The 12,831-nt window shown below is 32.5% G+C and overlaps 1 protein-coding gene across 2 annotated transcripts in view; it reads left to right on the forward strand.

Moving 5' to 3' along the window:
• LOC133575668 (cadherin-12-like) overlaps window positions 1–12,831 on the forward strand; it is a 70,360-nt gene that overhangs the window by 20,839 nt on the left and 36,690 nt on the right. For both annotated transcript variants that reach the window (XM_061928376.1, XM_061928375.1), the window contains exons 5-8: window positions 6,461–6,580; window positions 8,219–8,386; window positions 8,460–8,647; window positions 11,845–12,098. In XM_061928376.1, the coding sequence (XP_061784360.1) occupies window positions 6,461–6,580; window positions 8,219–8,386; window positions 8,460–8,647; window positions 11,845–12,098 (730 nt within the window). The remainder of the gene's footprint in view (window positions 1–6,460; window positions 6,581–8,218; window positions 8,387–8,459; window positions 8,648–11,844; window positions 12,099–12,831) is intronic.

The raw sequence follows: 12,831 nt of genomic DNA on the forward strand, positions 1-12,831 counted from the left end.
ACTTTTAAATATTTTTAGGTGAAAATATTGCATATTTTGTGAGTTCATTTGACAAAATTAGCATAAAGCAAACAAACAAACAAACAATTTAAATAATAACAATACAAACTTTAAATGGACGGATAGATCTGAAGTTGATCTAGAGATTTAGGCGTTGAAAGTAAAAAAATATATATATTTATGATTTTTTTTAGCACATTTATAATTGGGACCTTTTTGGGTCCCTGAGAGTTTGAGTGTTTGTATTTGTCTTTTTTAAACTGTCATTGCTCAAAAAATAATAATGAATGAAAATACATGTGACATATTTAAAGCTCCAATTACTTCATATCAAATATTACACTTTAAAATAATTGTTGGGGGAAAACATTGCATATTTTGTGTGTTTGTCATAAAACAACAAAGTTTTCCATGACTAAAGAGCATTAAACAAACAAAAACATAAAATACCCCCAAAAAACTTGTAATTGCCGGAAGATCCGAAGTTGATGTTGAGATTCAGGCGTTGAAATTTAAAAATTTAAAATAATAATAATTAATGACTTATTGTTTTACAATTTTATGAGTGGGACCCTTTTGAGTCCCTGAGGATTTTAGTGTTATTTTTAACTCATTGCTTAAAAAAATAATAATGAATCAAAATCAATGTTGTTATGAATTATTTACATATTTAATGCTTCAATTAATTTACATCAAATATTACACTTTTAAATATTTTTTGGTGAAAATATTCCATATTTCGTGAGTTCATTTGACAAAATTAGCATAAAGCAAACAAACAAACAAACAATTTAAATAATAACAATAAAAACTTTAAATCGACGGATATATCTGAAGTTGATCTAGAGATTTAGGCGTTGAAAGTAAAAAAATATATATATTTATGATTTTTTTTTTAGCACATTTATAATTGGGACCTTTTTGGGTCCCTGAGAGTTTGAGTGTTTGTATTTGTCTTTTTTAAACTGTCATTGCTCAAAAAATAATAATGAATGAAAATACATGTGACATATTTAAAGCTCCAATTACTTCATATCAAATATTACACTTTAAAATAATTGTTGGGGGAAAACATTGCATATTTTGTGTGTTTGTCATAAAAAAACTAAGTTTTCCATGACTAAAGAGCATTAAACAAACAAAAACATAAAATACCCCCAAAAAACTTGTAATTGCCGGAAGATCCGAAGTTGATATTGAGATTCAGGCGTTGAAATTTAAAAATGTAAAAATAATAATAATTAATGACTTATTTTTTTACAATTTTATGAGTGGGACCCTTCAGTGTTATTTTTAACTGTCTTTGCTTAAAAAATAATAATGAATCAAAATCAATGTTGTTATGAATTATTGACATATTTAATGCTTCAATTAATTCACATCAAATATTACACTTTTAAATATTTTTAGGTGAAAATATTGCATATTTCGTGAGTTCATTTGACAAAATTAGCATAAAGCAAACAAACAAACAAACAATTTAAATAATAACAATACAAACTTTAAATCGACGGATAGATCTGAAGTTGATCTAGAGATTTAGGCGTTGAAAGTAAAAAAATATATATTTATGATTCTTTTTTTTTAGCACATTTATAAGTTTCCCCCAACAATTATTTGAAAGTGTAATATTTGATATGAAGTAATTGGAGCCTTAAACATGTCACATTTATTTTATTAAAAAACCCCAACATAAAATACCAAAAAAACTTGTTATTGCCGGAAGATCCGAAGTTGATGTCGAGATTCAGGCGTTGACAAAAAAAATAAATATATAATAATAATAATTAATGACTTATTTTTAACAATTTTATGAGTGGGACCTTTTTGGGTCCCTGAGAATTTTAGTGTTATTTTTAAACTGTCAAAATAAAAAATCTTAATGAATAAAAATCAATGTTCTTATGAATTATTCACATATTTAAGTTGATGTCGAGACTCAGGCGTTGAAATTTAAAAATTTAAAATAATAATAATTAGTGACTTATTTTTTAACAATTTTATGAGTGGGACCCTTTTGAGTCCCTCAGGATTTTAGGGTTATTTTTAACTCATTGCTTAAAAAATAATAAAGAATCAAAATCAATGTTGTTATGAATTATTGACATATTTAATGCTTCAATTAATTCACATCAAATATTACACTTTTAAATATTTTTAGGTGAAAATATTGCATATTTCGTGAGTTCATTTGACAAAATTAGCATAAAGCAAACAAACAAACAAACAAACAATTTAAATAATAACAATACAAACTTTAAATCGACGGATAGATCTGAAGTTGATCTAGAGATTTAGGCGTTGAAAGTAAAAAAAAATATATATTTATGATTTTTTTTTAGCACATTTATAATTGGGACCTTTTTGGGTCCCTGAGAGTTTGAGTGTTTGTATTTGTCTTTTTTAAACTGTCATTGCTCAAAAAATAATAATGAATGAAAATACATGTGACATATTTAAAGCTCCAATTACTTCATATCAAATATTACACTTTAAAATAATTGTTGGGGGAAAACATTGCATATTTTGTGTGTTTGTCATAAAAAAACTAAGTTTTCCATGACTAAAGAGCATTAAACAAACAAAAACGTAATATACCCCAAAAAAAACTTGTAATTGCCGGAAGATCCGAAGTTGATGTCGAGATTCAGGCGTTGAAATTTAAAAATGTAAAAATAATAATAATTAATGACTTATTTTTTTACAATTTTATGAGTGGGACCCTTCAGTGTTATTTTTAACTGTCTTTGCTTAAAAAATAATAATGAATCAAAATCAATGTTGTTATGATTTATTGACATATTTAATGCTTCAATTAATTCACATCAAATATTACACTTTTAAATATTTTTAGGTGAAACTATTGCATATTTTGTGAGTTCATTTGACAAAATTAGCATAAAGCAAACAAACAAACAAACAATTTAAATAACAACAATACAAACTTTAAATGGACGGATAGATTTGAAGTTGATCTAGAGATTTAGGCGTTGAAAGTAAAAAAATATATATATTTATGATTTTTTTTTTAACACATTTATAATTGGGACCTTTTTGGGTCCCTGAGAGTTTGAGTGTTTGTATTTGTCTTTTTTAAACTGTCATTGCTCAAAAAATAATAATGAATGAAAATAAATGTGACATATTTAAAGCTCCAATTACTTCATATCAAATATTACACTTTAAAATAATTGTTGGGGGAAAACATTGCATATTTTGTGTGTTTGTCATAAAAAAAACAACTAAGTTTTCCATGACTAAAGAGCATTAAACAAACAAAAACGTAATATACCAAAAAAAAAACTTGTAATTGCCGGAAGATCCGAAGTTGATGTTGAGATTCAGGCGTTGAAATTTAAAAATGTAAAAATAATAATAATTAATGACTTATTTTTTTTTACAATTTTATGAGTGGGACCCTTCAGTGTTATTTTTAACTGTCTTTGCTTAAAAAATAATAATGAATCAAAATCAATGTTGTTATGAATTATTGACATATTTAATGCTTCAATTAATTCACATCAAATATTACACTTTTAAATATTTTTAGGTGAAACTATTGCATATTTTGTGAGTTAATTTGACAAAATTAGCATAAAGCAAACAAACAAACAAACAATTTAAATAATAACAATACAAACTTTAAATCGACGGATATATCTGAAGTTGATCTAGAGATTTAGGCGTTGAAAGTAAAAAAATATATATTTATGATTAATTTTTTTTAGCACATTTATAAGTTTTCCCCCAACAATTATTTGAAAGTGTAATATTTGATATGAAGTAATTGGAGCCTTAAACATGTCACATTTATTTTATTAAAAAAACCCAACATAAAATACCAAAAAAACTTGTTATTGCCGGAAGATCCGAAGTTGATGTCGAGATTCAGGCGTTGACAAAAAAAAAATATATATATAATAATAATAATTAATGACTTATTTTTAACAATTTTATGAGTGGGACCTTTTTGGGTCCCTGAGAATTTTAGTGTCAAAATAAAAAATCTTAATGAATAAAAATCAATGTTCTTATGAATTATTCACATATTTAAGTTGATGTCGAGACTCAGGCGTTGAAATTTAAAAATTTTAAATAATAATAATTAGTGACTCTTTTTTTAACAATTTTATGAGTGGGACCCTTTTGAGTCCCTGAGGATTTTAGTGTTATTTTTAACTCATTGCTTAAAAAAAAAAATAATGAATCAAAATCAATGTTGTTATGAATTATTGACATATTTAATGCTTCAATTAATTCACATCAAATATTACACTTTTAAATATTTTTAGGTGAAAATATTGCATATTTCGTGAGTTCATTTGACAAAATTAGCATAAAGCAAACAAACAAACAAACAATTTAAATAATAACAATACAAACTTTAAATGGACGGATAGATCTGAAGTTGATCTAGAGATTTAGGCGTTGAAAGTAAAAAAATATATATATTTATGATTTTTTTTTTAGCACATTTATAATTGGGACCTTTTTGGGTCCCTGAGAGTTTGAGTGTTTGTATTTGTCTTTTTTAAACTGTCATTGCTCAAAAAATAATAATGAATGAAAATACATGTGACATATTTAAAGCTCCAATTACTTCATATCAAATATTACACTTTAAAATAATTGTTGGGGGAAAACATTGCATATTTTGTGTGTTTGTCATAAAACAACTAAGTTTTCCATGACTAAAGAGCATTAAACAAACAAAAACATAAAATACCCCCAAAAAATTTCGGAAGATCCGAAGTTGATGTCGAGATTCAGGCGTTGAAATTTAAAAATGTAAAAATAATAATAATTAATGACTTATTGTTTTACAATTTTATGAGTGGGACCCTTTTGGGTCCCTGAGGATTTTAGTGTTATTTTTAACTCATTGCTTAAAAAATAATAAAGAATCAAAATCAATGTTGTTATGAATTATTGACATATTTAATGCTTCAATTAATTCACATCAAATATTACACTTTTAAATATTTTTAGGTGAAAATATTGCATATTTCGTGAGTTCATTTGACAAAATTAGCATAAAGCAAACAAACAAACAAACAAACAATTTAAATAATAACAATACAAACTTTAAATGGACGGATAGATCTGAAATTGATCTAGAGATTTAGGCGTTGAAAGTAAAAAAATATATATATTTATGATTTTTTTTTTAGCACATTTATAATTGGGACCTTTTTGGGTCCCTGAGAGTTTGAGTGTTTGTATTTGTCTTTTTTAAACTGTCATTGCTCAAAAAATAATAATGAATGAAAATACATGTGACATATTTAAAGCTCCAATTACTTCATATCAAATATTACACTTTAAAATAATTGTTGGGGGAAAACATTGCATATTTTGTGTGTTTGTCATAAAAAAACTAAGTTTTCCATGACTAAAGAGCATTAAACAAACAAAAACATAAAATACCCCCAAAAAACTTGTAATTGCCGGAAGATCCGAAGTTGATGTTGAGATTCAGGTGTTGAAATTTAAAAATGTAAAAATAATAATAATTAATGACTTATTTTTTTACAATTTTATGAGTGGGACCCTTCAGTGTTATTTTTAACTGTCTTTGCTTAAAAAATAATAATAAATCAAAATCAATGTTGTTATGAATTATTGACATATTTAATGCTTCAATTAATTCACATCAAATATTACACTTTTAAATATTTTTAGGTGAAAATATTGCATATTTTGTGAGTTCATTTGACAAAATTAGCATAAAGCAAACAAACAAACAAACAATTTAAATAATAACAATACAAACTTTAAATGGACGGATAGATCTGAAGTTGATCTAGAGATTTAGGCGTTGAAAGTAAAAATATATATATTTATGATTTTTTTTAGCACATTTATAAGTGGGACCTTTTTGGGTCCCTGAGAGTTTGAGTGTTTGTATTTGTCTTTTTTAAACTGTCATTGCTCAAAAAATAATAATGAATGAAAATACATGTGACATATTTAAAGCTCCAATTACTTCATATCAAATATTACACTTTAAAATAATTGTTGGGGGAAAACATTGCATATTTTGTGTGTTTGTCATAAAAAAAATAAGTTTTCCATGACTAAAGAGCATTAAACAAACAAAAACATAAAATACCCCCAAAAAATTTCGGAAGATCCGAAGTTGATGTCGAGATTCAGGCGTTGAAATTTAAAAATGTAAAATAATAATAATTAATGACTTATTGTTTTACAATTTTATGAGTGGGACCCTTTTGAGTCCCTCAGGATTTTAGGGTTATTTTTAACTCATTGCTTAAAAAATAATAAAGAATCAAAATCAATGTTGTTATGAATTATTTACATATTTAATGCTTCAATTAATTCACATCAAATATTACACTTTTAAATATTTTTAGGTGAAACTATTGCATATTTCGTGAGTTCATTTGACAAAATTAGCATAAAGCAAACAAACGAGATTGTGGTTTTGTTCTTTTCCCAGGAACGTTTGTAGCACAGGTCACGGCCACAGACGCGGACGACCCCACGTATGGTAACAGCGCGCGGATCGTGTACAGCATCCTTTATGGCCAACAGTACTTTTCTGTGGACACCAAGTCAGGTGAGAACATTTGCTCGGGGTGGAATCATTCAACAGTTACAGTCGCCATCAAAAGTGTACATAGACTTGTAAAGAACTTGACTTTACAATCATTTCTACAACTCTTATTTTTTGTGTGTGATTGGAGCACATACTTGTTGGTCACAAAAAACATTCATGAAGTTTGCTTCTTTTATGAATTTATTATGGCTCTACTGAAAATGTGAGGGTCAAAAGTATACATACAGCAATGTTAATATTTGTTTACATGTCCCTTGGCAAGTTTACCTGCAATAAGGCGCTTTTGGTAGCCATCCACAAGCTTTTAGTTGAGTTTTTGACCACTCCTCTCGACAAAATTGGTGCAGTTTAGCTAAAAGTGTTGCTTTTCTGACAAGGACTTGTTTCTTCAGCATTGTCCACACCTTTAAGTCGGGACTTTGGGAAGGCCATTCTAAAACCTTCATTCTAGCCTGATTTAGCCATTCCTTTACCACTTTTGAGGTGTGTTTGGGGGTCATTGTCCTGTTGGAACACCCAACTGCGCCCAACTGATGATTTTAGCTTGTCCTGAAGAATTTGGAGGTAATCCTCCTTTTTCATTGTCCCGTTTTAAAGCAGCAGTTCCATTGGCAGCAAAACAGGCCCAGAGCATAATACTACCACCACCATGCTTGACGGTAGGAATTGGTGTTCCTGGGATTAAAGGGGAACATTATCACAATTTCAGAAGGGTTATAACCATTAAAAATCAGTTCCCAGTGGCTTATTTTATTTTTCAAAGTTTTTTTCAAAATTTTACCCATCACGCAATATCCCTAAAAAAAAGCTTCAAAGTGCCTGATTTTAACCATCGTTATAAACACCCGGGAAAAGGGTGGAGTGCCATCTCCGGGTTGGGGAGGAGATCTTGCCCCAAGTGGAGGAGTTCAAGTACCTCGGAGTCTTGTTCACGAGTGAGGGAAGAGTGGATTGTGAGATCGACAGGCGGATCGGTGCGCCGTCTTCAGTAATGCGGACGCTGTATCGATCCGTTGTGGTGAAGAAGGAGATGAGCCGGAAGGCAAAGCTCTCAATTTACCGGTCGATCCACGTTCCCATCCTCACCTATGGTCATGAGCTTTGGGTTATGACCGAAAGGACAAGATCACGGGTACAAAAGAGTTTCCTCCGCCGGGTGGCAGGGCTCTCCCTTAGAGATAGGGTGAGAAGCTCTGTAATCCGGGGGGAGCTCAAAGTAAAGCCGCTGCTCCTCCACATGGAGAGGAGCCAGATGAGGTGGTTCGGGCATCTGGTCAGGATGCCACCCGAGCGCCTCCCTAGGGAGGTGTTTAGGGCACGTCCGACCGGTAGGAGGCCGCGGGGAAGACCCAGGACACGTTGGGAAGACTATGTCTCCCGGCTGGCCTGGGAACGCCTCGGGGTCCCACAGGAAGAGCTGGACGAAGTGGCTGGGGAGAGGGAAGTCTGGGCTTCCCTGCTTAGGCTGCTGCCCCCGCGACCCGACCTCGGATAAGCGGAAGAAGATGGATGGATGGACTATCTGGTACCAGTTCGCGTAAAATCAAACCATATTTCCATATGCTCCTGATAAGCATTAGCAATGATTATCCAATAAATTCAGATCATGAATTTGTATCAATAATTCTTGATATTTAGGGGTCATCAGGACAGCTTCCGCCAACATGGATCGCGAAGAGAAGGAGCAGTACCAGATTATAATGCAGGCCCAGGACATGGGCGGCCACCTGGGGGGACTTGCCTCCACGGTCACCATCAACATCAGCCTCGGTGACGTCAACGACAATCCACCGCGTTTTGTCAGGAGTGAGGTCACGGTTGATTTGGAATCCTACGCAGTGCAAGTTAGTCTAACGTGCTTCGTATCTGTGACTGTCAGGGGTTTTTCATCTGCGGGTGCCGGAGACGGCATTAGTGGATTCGACGGTGGGTCGGATTCTGGCCCGGGATCTCGACATGGACAGAAATGCCGAGGTGGACTATTGCATCATACGGGGGGATGAGGGCGCCATGTTTGACATCCTGTCTGCCGGCCAAAGTCAAGAAGGAGTTGTTGTCTTGAAAAAGGTACTTTGTTCCCGTTAGTATTGGCTACTTCCAGAAATAAGTCTGAATCTGACACATTTGGTTCATTTGTAATCAGTCGAGAAAACAAGCAGACCTTTTCAGTGTTTGTTTTGATCACTTTTGATGAAGTCCGCTTAGAGGACGCAAGAGGTTTAAAGTATACCATAATCAGGGTTCTGTACGTTCTTTGGCTACGGTCTTCTACTTACTTCGATTTAAGTTCCTCCTTCTTTACATATTTTGATTTAAGGTCACGGTCTTGTACCTACTTCTATTAAGTCCATGGTTCTTTACATACCTCGATTTAAGGTCATGGTTCCGTACATAGCTACATTTAAGGTCATGGTCTTGTACCTATATCTCTATTAAGTTCATGGTTCCTTAAATAACTCGATTTAAGGTCACGGTCTTGTACCTACTTCTATCAAGGACATGGTTCCTTACCTAACTCAATTTAAGATCACGGTTCCGTACTTACCTAGATTAAGGTTGCGGTGTTGTACCTATAACTCTATTAAGTTCATGGTTCCTTACATAACTCAATTTAAGGTCGTGTTTCCATACATACCTTGATTTAAGGTTACCATCTTGTACCTACCTCGATTTAAGTTCATGGTTCTTTACATAACTCTATTAAGTTCATGGTTCCTTAAATAACTCAATTTAAGGTCATGGTTCCATACATACCTTGATTTAAGGTTACCATCTTGTACCTACCTCGATTTTAAGTCCATGGTTCTTTACATAACTTGATTTAAAGTCATTGTTCCGTACCAACCTCGATTTGATGTTCGAGTCTTGTACCTCTCTCAATTTAAGTTCATGGTTCTTTATATATTTCGATTTAAGGTTTTAGGTCAGATTTAAGGTCATGGTTTCGTACGTACCTAGATTGAGGTTGCGGTGTTGTACCTATAACTCTATTAAGTTCACGGTTCCTTAAATAACTAAATTTAAGGTCATGGTTCCATACATACCTTGATTTAAGGTTACCATCTTGTACCTACCTCGATTTAAGTTCATGGTTCTTTACATACCTCGATTTAAGGTCATGGTTCCGTACATACCTACATTTAGGTCATGGTCTTGTACCTTTATCTCTATTAAGTTCATGGTTCCTTAAATAACTCGATTTAAGGTCACGGTCTTGTACCTACTTCTATCAAGGACATGGTTCCTTACCTAACTCAATTTAAGATCATGGTTCCGTACTTACCTAGATTAAGGTTGCGGTGTTGTACCTATAACTCTATTAAGTTCATGGTTCTTTACATAACTCTATTAAGTTCATGGTTCCTTAAAAAACTAAATTTAAGATCATGGTTCCGTACTTACCTAGATTAAGGTTGCGGTGTTGTACCTATAACTCTATTAAGTTCATGGTTCTTACATAACTCTATTAAGTTCATGGTTCCTTAAATAACTAAATTTAAGGTCATGGTTCCATACATACCTTGATTTAAGGTTACCATCTTGTACCTACCTCGATTTAAGTCCATGGTTCTTTACATAACTTGATTTAAAGTCATTGTTCCGTACCAACCTCGATTTAATGTTCGAGTCTTGTACCTCTCTCAATTTAAGTTCATAGTTCTTTATATATTTCGATTTAAGGTTTTAGGTCAGATTTAAGGTCATGGTTTCGTACGTACCTACATTGAGGTTGCGGTGTTGTACCTATAACTCTATTAAGTTCACGGGTCCTTAAATAACTAAATTTAAGGTCATGTTTCCATACATACCTCGATTTAAGGTCATGGTTCCATACATACCTCGATTTAAGGTTACCATCTTGTACCTACCTCGATTTAAGTTCATGGTTCTTTACATACCTCGATTTAAGGTCATGGTTCCGTACATACCTACATTTAAGGTCATGGTCTTGTACCTATATCTCTATTAAGTTCATGGTTCCTTAAATAACTCGATTTAAGGTCACGGTCTTGTACCTACTTCTATCAAGGACATGGTTCCTTACCTAACTCAATTTAAGATCATGGTTCCGTACTTACCTAGATTAAGGTTGCGGTGTTGTACCTATAACTCTATTAAGTTCATGGTTCTTTACATAACTCAATTTAAGGTCATGTTTCCATACATACCTTGATTTAAGGTTACCATCTTGTACCTACCTCGATTTAAGTTCATGGTTCTTTACATAACTCTATTAAGTTCATGGTTCCTTAAATAACTCAATTTAAGGTCATGGTTCCATACATACCTTGATTTAAGGTTACCATCTTGTACCTACCTCGATTTCATGGTTCATGGTTCTTTACATAACTTGATTTAAAGTCATTGTTCCGTACCGACCTCGATTTAATGTTCGAGTCTTGTACCTCTCTCAATTTAAGTTCATGGTTCTTTATATATTTCGATTTAAGGTTTTAGGTCAGATTTAAGGTCATGGTTTCGTACGTACCTAGATTGAGGTTGCGGTGTTGTACCTATAACTCTATTAAGTTCACGGTTCCTTAAATAACTCAATTTTAGGTCATGGTTCCATACATACCTCGATTTAAGGTTACCATCTTGTACCTACCTCGATTTAAGTTCATGGTTCTTTACATACCTCGATTTAAGGTCATGGTTCCGTACATAGCTACATTTAAGGTCATGGTCTTGTACCTATATCTCTATTAAGTTCACGGTTCCTTAAATAACTCGATTTAAGGTCACGGTCTTGTACCTACTTCTATCAAGGACATGGTTCCTTACCTAACTCAATTTAAGATCATGGTTCCGTACTTACCTAGATTAAGGTTGCGGTGTTGTACCTATAACTCTATTAAGTTCATGGTTCCTTACATAACTCAGTTTAAGGTCATGTTTACATACATACCTTGATTTAAGGTTACCATCTTGTACCTACCTCGATTTAAGTTCATGGTTCTTTACATAACTCTATTAAGTTCATGGTTCCTTAAATAACTCAATTTTAGGTCATGGTTCCATACATACCTTGATTTAAGGTTACCATCTTGTACCTACCTCGATTTAAGTCCATGGTTCTTTACATAACTTGATTTAAAGTCATTGTTCCGTACCAACCTCGATTTAATGTTGGAGTCTTGTACCTCTCTCAATTTAAGTTCATGGTTCTTAAGGTCATGGTTTTGTACGTACCTAGATTGAGGTTGCGGTGTTGTACCTATAACGCTATTAAGTTCACGGTTCCGGTTGTCCCTGCGTTTCAGCCGCTGGACTATGAAACCAAGACCTCGTACACTTTCAAGGTCGAGGCGTTCAATGCACAGACAGATCCCCGTTTCCTGCACCTTGGTCCTTTTTTGGATTGGGCAACCGTCAAGGTCCAGGTCACGGACATGGACGAGCCTCCGGTCTTCAGCACAGCCTCCTACTGCGTGGACGCGTATGAAGACACGCCTCCAGGGACTGTCGTGGCTTCTGTGACGGCACATGACCTTGACGCCAGCAGCAGCGCAATCAGGTCAAATTGGAATCAGCACGAGATAAACATTATATTTTATTACCCCAAACAAGCTTTAAAGAACATGCATAGTTAATGTAGCTTACCACCATCAATGTGTTTTTTGTTATATAATTATTAATAAATGTAGCTTACCACCATCATAGTGTTTATTGTTATATAATTATTAATAAATGTAGCTTACCACCATCATAGTGTTTTTTGTTATATAATTATTAATAAATCTAGTTTACCACCATCATTGTGTTTATTGTTATATAACTATTAATAAATGTAGCTTACCACCATCAAAGAGTTTATTGTTATTATAATTATTAATAAATGTAGCTTGCCACCATCATAGTGTTTATTGTTATATAATTATTAATAAATGTAGCTTACCACCATCATAGTGTTTATTGTTATATAATTATTAATAAATGTAGCTTACCACCATCATAGAGTTTATTGTTAATATAATTATTAATCAATGTAGCTTACCACCATCAAAGTGTTTATTGTTAATATTATTAATAATAAATGTAGCTTACCACCATCAATGTGTTTATTGTTATATAATTATTAATACATGTAGCTTACCACCATCATAGTGTTTATTGTTAATATTATTAATAATAAATGTAGCTTACCACCATCATAGTGTTTATTGTTATATAATTATTAATAAATGTAGCTTACCACCATCATAGTGTTTATTGTTAATATTATTAATAATAAATGTAGCTTACTACCA

Source organism: Nerophis lumbriciformis, linkage group LG33 (assembly GCF_033978685.3).
Source record: "Nerophis lumbriciformis linkage group LG33, RoL_Nlum_v2.1, whole genome shotgun sequence".
In the NCBI taxonomy this organism is placed as follows: Eukaryota; Metazoa; Chordata; class Actinopteri; order Syngnathiformes; family Syngnathidae; genus Nerophis; species Nerophis lumbriciformis.